Source organism: Panicum virgatum, chromosome 8N (assembly GCF_016808335.1).
Source record: "Panicum virgatum strain AP13 chromosome 8N, P.virgatum_v5, whole genome shotgun sequence".
Lineage (NCBI taxonomy): Eukaryota > Viridiplantae > Streptophyta > Magnoliopsida > Poales > Poaceae > Panicum > Panicum virgatum.
This window is the reverse complement of record NC_053152.1, coordinates 49930963-49944759: the sequence shown is the minus strand read 5'-3', so window position 1 is coordinate 49944759 and position 13797 is coordinate 49930963. Positions and strand designations below refer to the sequence as shown.

At 41.0% G+C, this 13797-nt stretch overlaps 1 protein-coding gene and 1 long non-coding RNA gene across 2 annotated transcripts; both read right to left on the bottom strand.

Moving 5' to 3' along the window:
• Window positions 1-7555: 7555 nt before the first annotated feature.
• On the bottom strand, window positions 7556-9748 carry LOC120684666. The gene is made up of 3 exons (XR_005679402.1): window positions 9478-9748; window positions 8732-9353; window positions 7556-7769 (listed from the first exon to the last, which is right to left on the bottom strand). It is a non-coding gene; the product is annotated as an uncharacterized LOC120684666 (long non-coding RNA).
• Window positions 9749-11832: 2084 nt separating this feature from the next.
• On the bottom strand, window positions 11833-12462 carry LOC120685228 (disease resistance protein PIK6-NP-like). The gene is made up of 2 exons (XM_039967037.1): window positions 12050-12462; window positions 11833-11956 (listed from the first exon to the last, which is right to left on the bottom strand). Exons 1-2 carry the CDS (start codon window positions 12460-12462, stop codon window positions 11833-11835), a joined length of 537 nt encoding a protein of 178 aa, XP_039822971.1.
• Between the last annotated feature and the right edge of the window lie 1335 nt (window positions 12463-13797).

The window sequence follows — 13797 nt, the reverse complement described above, 5'->3', positions numbered from 1 at the left end:
CATCTCGGGAAATAAAATACCTTATTTGTCTTATTTTTATTTTTATTCTTCGTGCTTTTCGTCCTTTGTTAGGCGATCGAGCACTTTGTTTATCTGCACCTTGCTGGCATGATTGAGCAATTATAGATAAACAATGCAAATTCTATTCCTCAAGCAAACAAAATTGGACGCATTGTAAACAGTTGAACGATTATGCTGCGAGGAAAGGTATAGTGAAGACGCTGATTGGCTGCTGGCCGGCCGGGCAATTATTATTGAGCCATCTGTCGTCGTTAATTAACTTGCGGATGTATATGTACTCCTTCGGTATTGTAAAATAATTTGTTTTGAGTTTGTCTTAAATCTAATATTTTAAAAGAATGGGTCTTATCCGTACCAGGCCGAGTTGAGCATGAGTTTACCCCTCTATGTCCGCATGGGCCTTGGGCGGTAATGGGCCGCACATGCATTTACGACATCAGCATTTTGTGCATACACTCTAGCAGCAAATACAAGGACTTGTTACTACCAATCAACGAGAACACACATTTTGTAACAGTGTTTTGTCGGGGAATCTACTCGTCTGCCCGCCATGTGCTTCCATGTTAGTCGCTGTTTTTTTTGCTTTTTTAATTGAGGAAGACTTGACTTGGAAGTAGCAATGATAGATCTTGCATGGAGGTTGGAGCCACAATTAATGAATTGTACTATGAAACAACCAAATCCATCAACTTGCAATTATTGTGATGGCTTGGAATCAAACCGTTGCCTGCGGCCATGTGATCGACGCCAGCGAAAACCAAAATGAAAACCACATGTTGGTCCTTATTACCTTTTTTATATGGAGGAAGAGAAGACTTGACTTGGATCAAGATGAGCTAGGAGGGAAAGCAATGATAGACCATGCATGGAGATTGGAGCCTACTACAATTAATTGTACTAGTACGAAACAACCCGATGCATATCCATCAACTTGCATTATTGTGATGGTTTGGAATCAAATTGTTGCATATGGTGGTATATACTCTCTCCATATAGAAAATAAAAAATATTTAGGACAGCGATATAGTTTCTAAAGGATAACTTTGACTGCTTATTTTTATAAAAATATATTAAAAAGTGATATATATATTAATGAAAGTGTTTTTTAAGATAAATTTATTCATATGATTTTTACTTTTTCAAATTCAGTAACTTAAAAGTTATTTATGATTTATATTTTCAATTTTGATCCAAACTTTATCTAAAATGATATTTTTTCTTATTTTCAATTTTCTTAACACACTGTATAATCTTGTTTACGCTTTGATCGAGATGGGCTCAACTAACGCTCAATGCACGCACATGATGCTAGTAGTGCAAGTGAGAATTGTTCAATTAATGCACTGACATGACAGCCAGCGAAATTGATAGCTCCGGGCGTACTAGTTTGGTATGCATGTACTAGTACAGCCTGTTGCTTCTCGGAGCGACTATTATTTGTTCTTTGGATTAAAAAATAATGACGATGGCAGGCAGGTCTCTAGTCGTGGTCAGCAGTTACACACGGTCTTTGTCATGGGAAGTTGCATTTCTTTTAATCCTAGTGTTTGTCTGGATATCTATTCCACATGGTAAGATGCTGCATGCCTGTCATGTGAATCCTAAAAAATAGATCCTATGTCGAGATGTCAGAAGATTAACTAACACTACATTACAGCACAACATGCGGTATCTATTATTATTTTGGTGGCACTTGCACAATTTGATGCTTTTAACTTTCTCCTTATTGGGTTACTTTAATGATATTGCACAGCAGAGTCCAATACATAGTAGATCTAGATCTAATCGTCTTCCTAAATACTAAAGCCAGTCTAAGTGGAGTTTGATGAGCATTTAATTTTGCCGACGTGACAGGATATTTATGAGGAGAGATCGCGTGGGAAGCTGCATGCTCATCATGTGAATTCTAATAAATGGATCCGATCCTTTGTCCGTGACGCTAGAAGATTAACTAACAATATACCCACAACTTGGGACTGTTTATTTTAGCGTGACACTTGCACAACTTGACGATTTATTGTTTTTCCTTCTTGGGTTACTCAAGTAGTAATGATATCATATATACCAGAGTCCGATACATACAGATCTGGATCTAGTCCTCTTCCTATTGGAATACTCAAGTGACATGGAAGCCTCCTATATATATAGCAGTCTTAGTATAACAATATGATAAAATGCATTATGAAGAACATAGTGCTTTAGTTAAGGAGGGACATTTATTGGGCTTTGCAAATTTAGAATCCCTTACAAGTGTTTAGAGCATCTCCAAGAGTACCCAAAAGGTAGATATCCAAAATGGTGATTTTAGGACTTTGCCAAAAACTATTGGGAGTGAATAAAACTGCCACATCCAACAGTTCCCAAAAGTTTCATCCCAAAATAGATCTCATTGCTGCCACATCATCCAAACGTGGGCCCACTACACCAAGCGCCCAACACGTAGGAGGTTAAATCACGTGGAGGAAGGAAAAAAGCTGAACGCTACCTGGGATTGGGAGTGCGGCCTCGCGGCGGAGATTTAGCTCCACTCACCGCTCAGTTTTGGCACGCGAAAAGATTGAGTATCGGTTTAGGCTACTGTTAGAGAGGTGTTTTTGTGGTTTATTCCTAAAACTAGTTTTTGGATGTGAGTTTTGGGCACTCTTGGAGATGCTCTTACAACATGCTAAGTAGTAAATATGATCAACCTGAGAATCAAAATCCATCAGAAAAAATGTAAAATTCAAGAAACTTGGTCATACCCATCATCAGCTATTAATCCAGCACCATCACCATTATTTGCCAATGCATTGCTGCATTTGTGTTTAATAACTTTTTTTTGGGTTGGAGGGGTGGTGTTTTGTTGGTGTTTAGTTGTTCACATTATGTTTGAATTTGTCCACCCATGTTCGATTCTCTGACTTAGCATGAGTTGATACTTTGTGTAGCATTATATCATTTCGTCATGTAATTGTAACTCCTTCCTTCACACACTACAACAAACTATTTAATCTGTGACGAATTTTTAGTGACGGATTCAGAGAAAGTCACAGATTTGCAACAATGGATACTAGGCCCAAAATATAGTGACGTTCTAACCAATCAGTCATAGATTTACAACAATGGATATTAGGCCCAAAATATAGTGACATTCTAAAAAATCCATCACAGTATAGCCCACTAACTACATGACCTGGTGGCTGCGTTGAAATCAGAAAAAGAGCAAAAGAAAAACGATCCATCTAAGATTCGAACCTCGACCTACATCATCTCATTTGAATAGTTGCAAGAATTTTCTTTACTTATCAGATTTGTATGACGTGGTTGCCACATCAGCGACCGGCCACAACCGCGGGCCTACTTGGACCAAAAAAAATGTGCGCAAAGGGGATTCGAACTCAAAACCTAGCAACATAACAATAGAGTCCTAACCACTGCGCCATTTGCTTCTTCGTGTCATAGTTGGGGACGTATGTATATATTTTTTTATACTCTTTCTAGGTTTCTTTATTGGTCCGCAAACAAAACCGAAAAATGGCGGCGTGACGTTGATTCGAACACAGCACCTGAGACATCGCATTGAGCTCATATACCACTAGGCCACTTGATCGGTAGTGTTCACCCACGTTATTTACTTTTATTTATTTGAATATTTTGAGGTTGCTGCTCTGCCTACATTCTTTGTGCCGCCTGACGCACGCACGCGACCCAGATCCCGTTTTTCCTCTCCGCCGTGGTTGGAATCCGGCGAGGATTCGGGTCTGAGGGACGAGGGAGTGTTGCTCGGAGAGGCAGTTCATGTAGATCCGCCATCGACAACGCCCGCCATCCCGAATCGATGACACCTCCTTTGCAGAATCATCGCCTCCGCCTGCGGGCACCGTCCAGACCGCTCTCCGCTGCACGGCGTCCGCCTCGCCCAACACCAGCACGCCGTCTGCCTCGCCCACCACCAGGACGCCCTCCGTCGCGCTTGCCAGTCGCCACGCCATCGACCACCTCAACGCTAGCCGCATTCGCGGTCGCCCAGCGTCGACATTGCCGCCTCCACCACCCGAGCATCCACGTGCTCCAGGCACGCCACCAGCCGCTCCACCGTCAAGCAGAAGCCGTCGTGCACGCGGCAGGTCCCGGTAGCTGGCGGCACGGCCATCAGCCTCCTCGACTGCAGCGACAGGATCACGAGCGCCATGGCCGAGCAGAGCAGAGCAGCTTCAAGCCCACTGCTCATCTACGGCAGTAATTGATGAAGAGCAGCGCCATCCCAACCCCTGCAATAATTGATGCTCAACATGGCCTCCAGTTAAAGTGCAGCAAGGTATATATCTGAATTTTTGTTTTTTGATTTTCCTGAATGTATGTCTTCGAATTGGTTTAGACTTATTATTTGGGTTTGTCTACAAGAATTGACCAGACGGATCGAAGTTGGGTTCACGGCAGATTGTTTTCCCCTGAACACATTGAAGGTGTCAGACAATTCATGAGCTTCATTCAAGAAAAGTTCAGTGAGAATGTTGAAATCTTGTGCCCTTGTGGTAGATGACTTAATCAGAAATACCTTTGTCAGCCTCTTGTGGAGAAGCACATTTTGATGAATGGTATGGATAGTACTTATACTCGGTGGATTCATCATGGAGAGAGCATTGATGTAGAAGTTGTTGAGCATCCTATTGATTTGCATGACCATAGTGATGGTTTCATTCATGGAGAAGATGACAATGTTGATCGTTTGGAAGGGCTTATAGGAGACCTACACACTGCAGTAGAACAAGAAAGACAGGATGAAGAAGATCTGGATGGTGATGCAGAACCTCATGATAATGAGCCATTTTTGAAAATAGTGATGAAAGAGGCGAAACATCAGCTGTACCCTGGTTGCACCAAATTTTCAAGGTTCTCTTTTGTGGTAAAGCTTCTTCATATGAAGTTATTATATATGATAAGCAATTCTGCCTTTACCGCAATATTGTAGCTATTGGCTGAAGCATTCCCTGATTGCAATACAATCCCCAAATCATATAATGAAGCAAAGAATCTTCTTAAGGAATTAGGTCTTGGATATGAATCAATACATGTGTGCTATAATAATTGTGTGCTCTTCAGAAAGGGATATGCCAAGCATGACAGTTGCCCTGTTTGTGGTCTATCAAGATGGAAAGATCCTGAAAGAAAGAAAATTCCACAGAAAGTGTTGCGGCATTTTCTATTGGCACCTATGCTAAAGAGGATGTTTGTGACCAAAAAAGTATCGGAAAAGACACAGTGGCACAAGTTAAAGCGGCAGCCTACCGAGAAGGAAATGAGCCACCCAGCTGATGGTGAGGCATGGAAAGATTTTGACAAAGAATATCCAGATTTTGCAAAAGATCCAAGAAACCTTAGACTTGGTCTTGCAACTGATGGGTTCAATCCTTTTTTTCAGAAAAGAACACAAGATACAGCATGTGGCCTATGTTTGTGGTGCCTTACAACCTTCCCCCTTGGGCATGCATGGAGGAGTCAAACTTCATGATGGCTTTGCTTATATTAGTTATAGTGAGACTGAAGATAGTAACAGACCTCAATTTTGACATTTCCAGTTTAGGCCAAGTTGTATTCTGGAGAGATAACCTGCGAACCGTGCTTCCAGAAGAAGGCATGATTTGCCTACTGTCTCCTAATACCGTGGTAGCAAAACTTTCTTCTCTTGACAAGGAGCAAATGAGTTCAAGTACCATATCATGCACACGGCAAGATAAAATGGTATTATCATTGTAATCCTTATCTGCTACCTGAATCAGGCTTCTATTTAGAAGCTCATTGAAGTAACTCTCTCCAAGCTCAAATAAACTTTGACTCTCATCTTCACAATGGACAAAATCCTCAGCTATCCACCTCAATATCAACCGTTCTTTATCAATCCTATAATCTTCAGGAAATATAGTAAGATATAATAAGCATGCCTTCAAATGAGAAGGTAGATCATAATAACTAAGCAACAATATATTCCTCATACTATCCATACTAGGATTGCTTGCAAGTCCGAACCCAATAGAGCAACAGACATCATTCCACTCTTTTATATCTCCTGATTTGTTAGCTAGCAAGCTAGATGTAGTAATGATAGCCAATGGCACACCTCCACATTTCTTCAAAATCTTTTCAGATACCTCAAAATATTGTCCAGGGCATTTGCCTTCGGAGCCGAATATTCTTCCATAGAATAGCTTTTTAGATCTCTCATGAGTTAGAGGTTTGAGCTTATAGCAACCGCCAATTTGCTCAGCAACATCAAGTATGCGAGTAGTTGTGATTATATGCTTTTCAGGCTATTCTCAAGTAGAGAACATTGTAATATCCCCCATGGTTTTATATCCCATATATCATCAATGACAATGAGGTACCTATACGCGTATGGAAATAAAGCAGACATGTAAGTTTCAAATTATATATATGCGTGACCACTTTTTGTAATGAATTACAACGATGTGATGTTAATATATAGGGGTGCCAGTGGGAGGATGGCATGCAAGACACAAATTGTCCAGTTACAAAATGCAACAACAAAAACAAATACTCCTAAAAAATGAAATACAACAACAAAGAGCATCGTTGAAACCACATACCAGCATATCAATGCTATGTATATAAAATTTCAATTTGCATATGCCTCCTTACTAGTTTTTATAGATATTAGAGGATTACATAAAATGGATGGATAAGTATACCGAAACAAAATAGTACCGCCCATACCTTTTATTTTGGAGGAATTCCCGGACTAAGTCGATGAGATGCTTTTCTTCCAACATTGTGCTATGAATATTGGAATACTTTTCCTTGTCAAGTTCATAAAGCATATTCTTGAGAAGTTTGTTCAAATCAGGATTCTGAGATACTGAAACGAAAGCCGTGCAATCAAATTGAACTCTTAGCTGGTCATACACTGCTTTGGCAAGTGTAGTCTTGCCTAATCCTCCAAAACCAACTATAGAGACTACCCTTTGCTGCTGCGTAGACATGTCATCTCCCTTTGTCAACCTCGTGATTAGCCCTTCTCTTGCATCCACTACAAAAAATCTGTTAATCCATGATGATTAAATTTTGTCAAAGATCACTAAAAAACCATCATAAAACAGTATCTATGACGATCTCAAATAACATCATGTATTGAGTGTCATAGATCACACCTCGTGACGTTCCTTAAATTTTCGTCATAGATTGCTTGATCCATGACATTTTAAAACCATCATGGAATGTCCCCGGGCCCCCGAAGCCCAACCCAAGCTCGTTTTCTATGACGAAAATTAACATCACGAACAGTATAATTTTCGTCACTGATTCAATTGCCATGTCACACAATGATGACATGGAAGATGACGTGGCTGCTGACATGGCGATGATGTGTAAATTTACGTGGTCGATGACATAGCTGCTGACATGGAATGGCTGCCACATGAATGATGATATAGCAGCAAGCTAGTTGGTCAGTTTGCATTGGGCCCATTTGCTTATAGCCAGCCCATTAAAATACAGACCATTTTTTCTAATTAATCAATTATCATTTCAGCACAAATCATGATATAAACCAGCTCATATATATAGATAAATTCTGATCCAACATCTCATCACATACATACAACATCAAAGTTTTTTGATCCAGCAAAAAATAAGTTTAAGTCTAGTTAATCTAGCACAAAATCTGACAATACTGCCAAAAAGTAGCTTCAAGCGAACCCATGTTTCAAGCACGAGCTCAAATTTTGCATCCTTCTCAGCTTTTAATTGCATACCTACACATGATATAGCACACATGGTGAGTACAACTGATGCATTACTTTTCTCAACCAAGAACCAATCTTAATTAATAGAAAAGCATTACGGTAACATTGACATAAACACTAGGAAGTAGGCACTAAATGAAAAAGATTATACAAGAACCAAAATTACTCATAGCAATTTTAATTTCTCAATGCAAATCCTTTAGGAGCTTGGATGACCTATTATTTGTTATCAAACACAATAAAAATATTATAGAATAGCATAATGTAATCAATATGACATTAGTAGCTCATTTTGCATATAGCAATATAGGCCAGCAGGTGAACAGTAGTACTATAACTTGCATATTTAAGATTTCACTCTATTAACATTATGCTATTATAGCTAATTATCATCATTTCAGAAAACATGAATGTTCAGGTAGTTAACTGAAATTAAAATGTTCTAGAAAGAAGCTTGAGAAAATTAAGCAATAAATATCAGTACCTAGACAAATGAGTATTCTTTCTATCTTCAGATTTTCCCTATGAATCCTTTCTATCTCATGTAGCCAAGCTGAAAAGCATAATGCAGTTTCTTTGACACGACCAAGCAATACTCATATATACTCTAATTCTCTATCATGTAGAATCAACACTCGTCCATCTATCAATCAAACGAGCACTAAGAAGTCTTGACAAGTGCTATTTTCAGCCAAGTAATTAAAAAAAGCAGCAGCATATAACACCATATCGTTCTGATATAAAAACAGAATTCATAGGCATAGGCAAATGCTCAGAACAAAAAGAAAGCACATGGATGGCTAATGGGTTACATCAGTCTGTGTAATCTATGATACTTCTAGCAGATAGATCCAAAATAACATACTCTTGTTTTTGATAAATAAACTTCTTTTCTGCAAGTAGTAGTATAATTTGCCGTTGACCTGTAACAGAAGTATAAAACAACAGAGGCCAAAGGCTAGAAGGAATACCTGATAAAAATGACAGGCTCCACGGCATAAAAAGAAAGTGACGTCTCTTTCAGTTGGATTGAAATAATCACACGAGTCTCATATCCATTATTGCCTACAAGGAGAGGATATATGAAAGTGGCACATTTCTTTCTATGAAAATTGTTGTTACGGACATCTAACTTTAATGGCAATTACAGTACGAAAAAAATCAGGACATCTCAATAGTACTGCAAAAGAACCATCTGGATAAGAGGAATGGCATTGAAATTCACTTGGTATATATTTGTAATCTGTAAATGATGGACATGGCAAATGTATATGATATTCAGTAAATATCATGATATGGTGGACTTGGGTTATGTTTGTATCAGGAAAATTGAATACATAAAAGAAATATAAGCTCAAAGAGACAAAACATGGATCTGAGTTGAGCCGCAGTAGAAACCCAAAGAAGTAAATGTATCTATTATCATCCATCCGCCAGGGATGCACCCATGCTGTTTTGACCATGGATCTGCAGCCACCGCTAGAGGATAAAGGCAAAAGAAAGCAAATCCACTTGCCGCTTAATCAAGAAGCTAGCAACTGCTCCTCTGTAGGTTCTGCTCCACATCGCCTGTGAAGACCAAAGCAATTGACGCTGCAAATCGAAAAACGACAAAGAGGAACGGGATTAGGGTCTGCACAAAATCGACGAGAAGCAGACAGAGAAGAAGATTGCCAGGAGAGGAGACGAAGACAGGAAGAGGGGGACGAGGACGCACAGCATGGATCTTGGAGCAGAGAAGCGGGTAGTGGTCGCCGCCGGCGAGGTGGGCGAGGAGCCGCCAGAGATGTCGGACGAAGGAGCCGAGGTAGGAAACGTAAGTTGACGCAGATCCATGGATGAACGAGGTGGCCGACCGCGAGTCTTGAGGTTGAGGAGGCCGTCGCCGGATCCATCCTCCATGCGCGGCTGCCTCCACAGGCCGCGGATGAGCGGCGGCTCTGGCGGTGCAGGAGGACACCGCTCACGCGAGGAGGCAAGGGACGAGCGGCGGCTCTGGTTGGTGGAGGAGGAGAAACCACGGGGGGATCTGAGGGAATGGGGATTGGGGAGGGACGAGAGAGAGAGAGGTGAGGACTGCGGTTGCGCAGGAGAAAGGAGGCGGCCAGACGGGGGTGTGGGGAATGGAGGAGCTAGGGTTTGTATTTGAGCGCGATTTTATATTAGTGGAGCGTAATTGGAACCATTGGATTGGCGATGGACGGACTGAAATAGTTGGGCAATGTGGGCTGAGATCGGCCTTCTTTCGTTCCTTCTCCTTTTAATGTTTTTCTTTTTCTTTTCCATTTTATTGCACCATTCTAAACTAATATATAAAAATAATTATTTTATATCCACCAATATATTTTTTGTATGTAATAGACTGAATATAAGGTATCTTGTAAAAGTTTCAAAAAAATTTGAACTAATTTACTAGTTTTAGTACTTTAAATGAATATATGTGTGGTTATTGAAAATGATTACAATATGAACTACATGTATCTCAAATAGTACTTAAAAACTTCAAAAAATTATATTTCAAGGATATTTGATCCATTATAGCTCTTATCCTGAAAATATATAAAAGGTTCAAATGTTTGTTGGGGATTATTCAAACTTCTACTTGCAACCATAATATAAAATAATGATAATAATATCTAGAACTTATCCGAAAATTCTAAAAATTTCCATAGAATACTTTTATGGATGTTTAAGCTTGAAATAAAAGTTTCATTAGATTTTATGAAAATTGAAGTATACATTGTTCACAAATAGGACACATCCCTCACATAGTTTCATAAATCTCAACTCAAACATTATACTATTCATATCTTTGAACATTTTCAAACTCGTATGCACCTCAAATTCGGTCATGAACTTTTGTTTTCCATAGTATTAGAAAATATGAAATTACATCAGAAATTGTTATTAAAAATATATTTTTATTATCTATTTAATTGAAGAAAAAAAATACCATGTGAAAAAAGATCTAATGAATAGCAATTAACATACAAATAAACACTACTAAATGAAATATTGTGATTTTAGAAAAATATAGAAAAAAGAATCAACAAATTTAGAGTTCGTGTGAGGAAGAAATACTAGTTACAAATTTTAACTATGGATTAAAAAGGGAAAATGCACCATCCATAATTCCATATGGGCAGACAGCTCAATGACGCCACGTGGCACGCTGCCCATGCGCCCACACTCTCGCCTACTTTCGATAACAGACTGGAACTGGGATTGGAGGTGGAAGTGAGTACGATTAGGTTAATTAAAACTAACTAAAAAATCTATTCACAAACGAAGTGGTGGTCTGGTGGTAGAGTTGCTTTCCCTGGTGTCCCTAGGGCTGGGTTCGAACCCCCGTCCCCTACCAATTTTTTTTGGCTGTGACATGGGTGGGAGTGGTTTGAGTTGGCGTCTCCAATTTTTTTGGCTGTGACATGGGTGGGAGTGGTTTGAGTTGGCGTCTCCGTAGAGAAAAAAAAAGATTGACAGCCCATGCGTGCTATTTCTTTTTATTCGACGGGCGGGTGAGTCGGCTGTGATTTTTTTTATTTTTTTCAGTTTTTTTATAAGACCTTTGTGGCCCATGCGTGCTAATTTTTTGATTCGACGGGCGGGTGACGGGGATTTTGACATCTATTTCGTGAGTAAGTATATGATATGATACAGAAAGAAAACTTTCATCTAAACAAGCAAGTAAAGCAGTGGTAAAGTTTGTTCTCTTCGTGAGAGAGGCCACGGGCTGAAGCCCTCTCCGCTGCTGTTTTTTTTATTAATTTCCCTGAGGGGTGATGTGGCGTGGCCAGGGAAATGCAAATATAAAAGAGCTAAATATTAGAAAAATGAACAAAGCATGAAGTAGTTTAGTGGTAAGTGAGATCGCTCCTGATCTAGAGGCCACAAGTTCAATTCCTAGCCTACTGAAACGTCATAGTGTTTGGGCCGGATTATGACAAAATCGATAAAACGTCATAGTTTCTTGGGCTTGATATCCACACATGTGAATCCATGACGAAAATTCGATATTCGTCATAGATGGTGCGCTATTGTGACGGTTTCTAAAAACGTCATGAAAAATTCGTCATAGATCAACAGATTTCTTGTAGTGATCATCAATGCCGACAAGATCTGTAGCCTTAGTGTATAGCGCTGTTATGCGAGGGTCAACCAATGTTTTGGCAGGTTTAATAGCATCAACCTTGTACCTGTCAAAGAAGAGAAAATAACATAGATGATAAGAGGAAAATTCAGAAAAATAAGTTCATATGCATATATATCTGAGGGTGTTTCAGTACTACCTGTCGCGTCGCTCGGCCACCTCCTTGACACGCTCCTTGATGTCCTTGATCTCTTGCCCGATCTCATGGCGAGTTGTAGCCTTTGTGACAATATCCATCATCTTCTTCATGAACCTCTTTGCGCTCCTTTTGCTAGGGAGCTCAGGGCCCTGGACGCGCACTAGGAAGGTGTCGACGATGTCTTCCATGTCGTAGGACAGCTCCCTGACATCGCGCGCCCAAATCTTTACCTGTTCTTTGAGTTCTTCTCGTGGCACCTCGCCAACACCGCGGAGGGCAGCATGCATGCTCTCGAGCTCCCTTGAGAGGAACTCGATGTCCTTCTTGACTCCCTTCTGCAGCTTGAACTCATCCTGGAGTAGCTGGCCAAGCTTGGGGATCAGGGTGCCCAGTGCTCCCGTTGCAACCTCCATGGCTAGCTTGTGAGGTTTCGCGCTGGTTACTTCATTGAGACTCGGTCTGTGAAGCAAACTGCAGGTAGGGTTGTGGTGGTGGACTGCTAGCGCTCCACCGATAAAGGTGAAGGGACCTAGCTTACACTCTGTTTATTCTGCGCCTAGATGATGCCATGATGGAAGGCATACATGATATGGAACAAAGCATTATTCCGTCTTATCAGCCCCGGCCCCTTTACACCACTAAATCAGCTTTTTCATGGCGCACTGAAAGTATTATATTCCACATGATGAAGGTGCAAGCCACGTCATCGCTGATGGCATGTGGCGAAGAACAGATGCCTCCAATAATGCCAGAAGCATGAGGCACAATGACATTGACGAGCTGTGGAGTCTACTTAGTAAATGAAGGAGTAACACCAACTCTACATGTCTTGGTAACCGAGGATATATAGTTAGTTTGTCTTAGCTAAGTATGGATGCCTCCAATAATGGTTACCCTAAAGTAGGAGTACGAACAACTGCATGCGCTGGACAATGAATTACCCTAAAGTTCAATGCATGTTGGTCATTCCTGCAGGTTATTCACTACCGGGGCTGGTAATCGGACAATAGTATCTTGAGAAATTTTACAATGCTTTGAGAGGCGTTGGAAGGCATTTTATGTGTCTATGATTTGTGGGCCTAATTGAGGGTAGGCGTTGGGAGGCGTCAACAAGAAGGTGTCGGGAAGCGTTAGATGTGTCTATGATCGGTGGGCCTATATATGCCGTAACACCTCTCAATGCCTTCCAATGCCTCCAAAGTTAAGAGGGTTAAAAATACATGGTATATTCCTTTTTCGTAGTTATTTTTTTCAATCAAGGGTATCATAGTAAATGCATAATTATAGAAATAATGTTTTGAATAGTATAGTTAGGATGTATGATTTAAGTCCTATTGTGACCTTGTCGTCTGCAGAGCGTCGTAGCCAAGACGACAGCAACGTCGTCGATGGCGATCGCAGCTTCCCGCCGGTGACTTGCGTCGTTGCCGACGGCCTGCTAACTTGGGCGATCGACGCTGCCGAGGAGCTCGGTGTGCTGGCGCTTGCCTTCCGCACGTCCAGCGCGTGCAGCTTCCTAGCCTACCAGACCGTTCCCGAGCTTCCCGAGCTCGGCGAGCTCCCCTTCCCTGAAGGCGTTCCGGGCATGGAGAGCTTCCTGCGTCGACAGGATCTTCCCGGTCCGTCGTGTGCGTGAGCTTAGGGAGCCTCGCGATCATCACGCACAACCAGTTCACGGAGTTCCTATCCGGCCTCATCGCCGCCGGCTACCCCTTCCTCTGGGTGCCAACGCGGATTTTGTACGCACG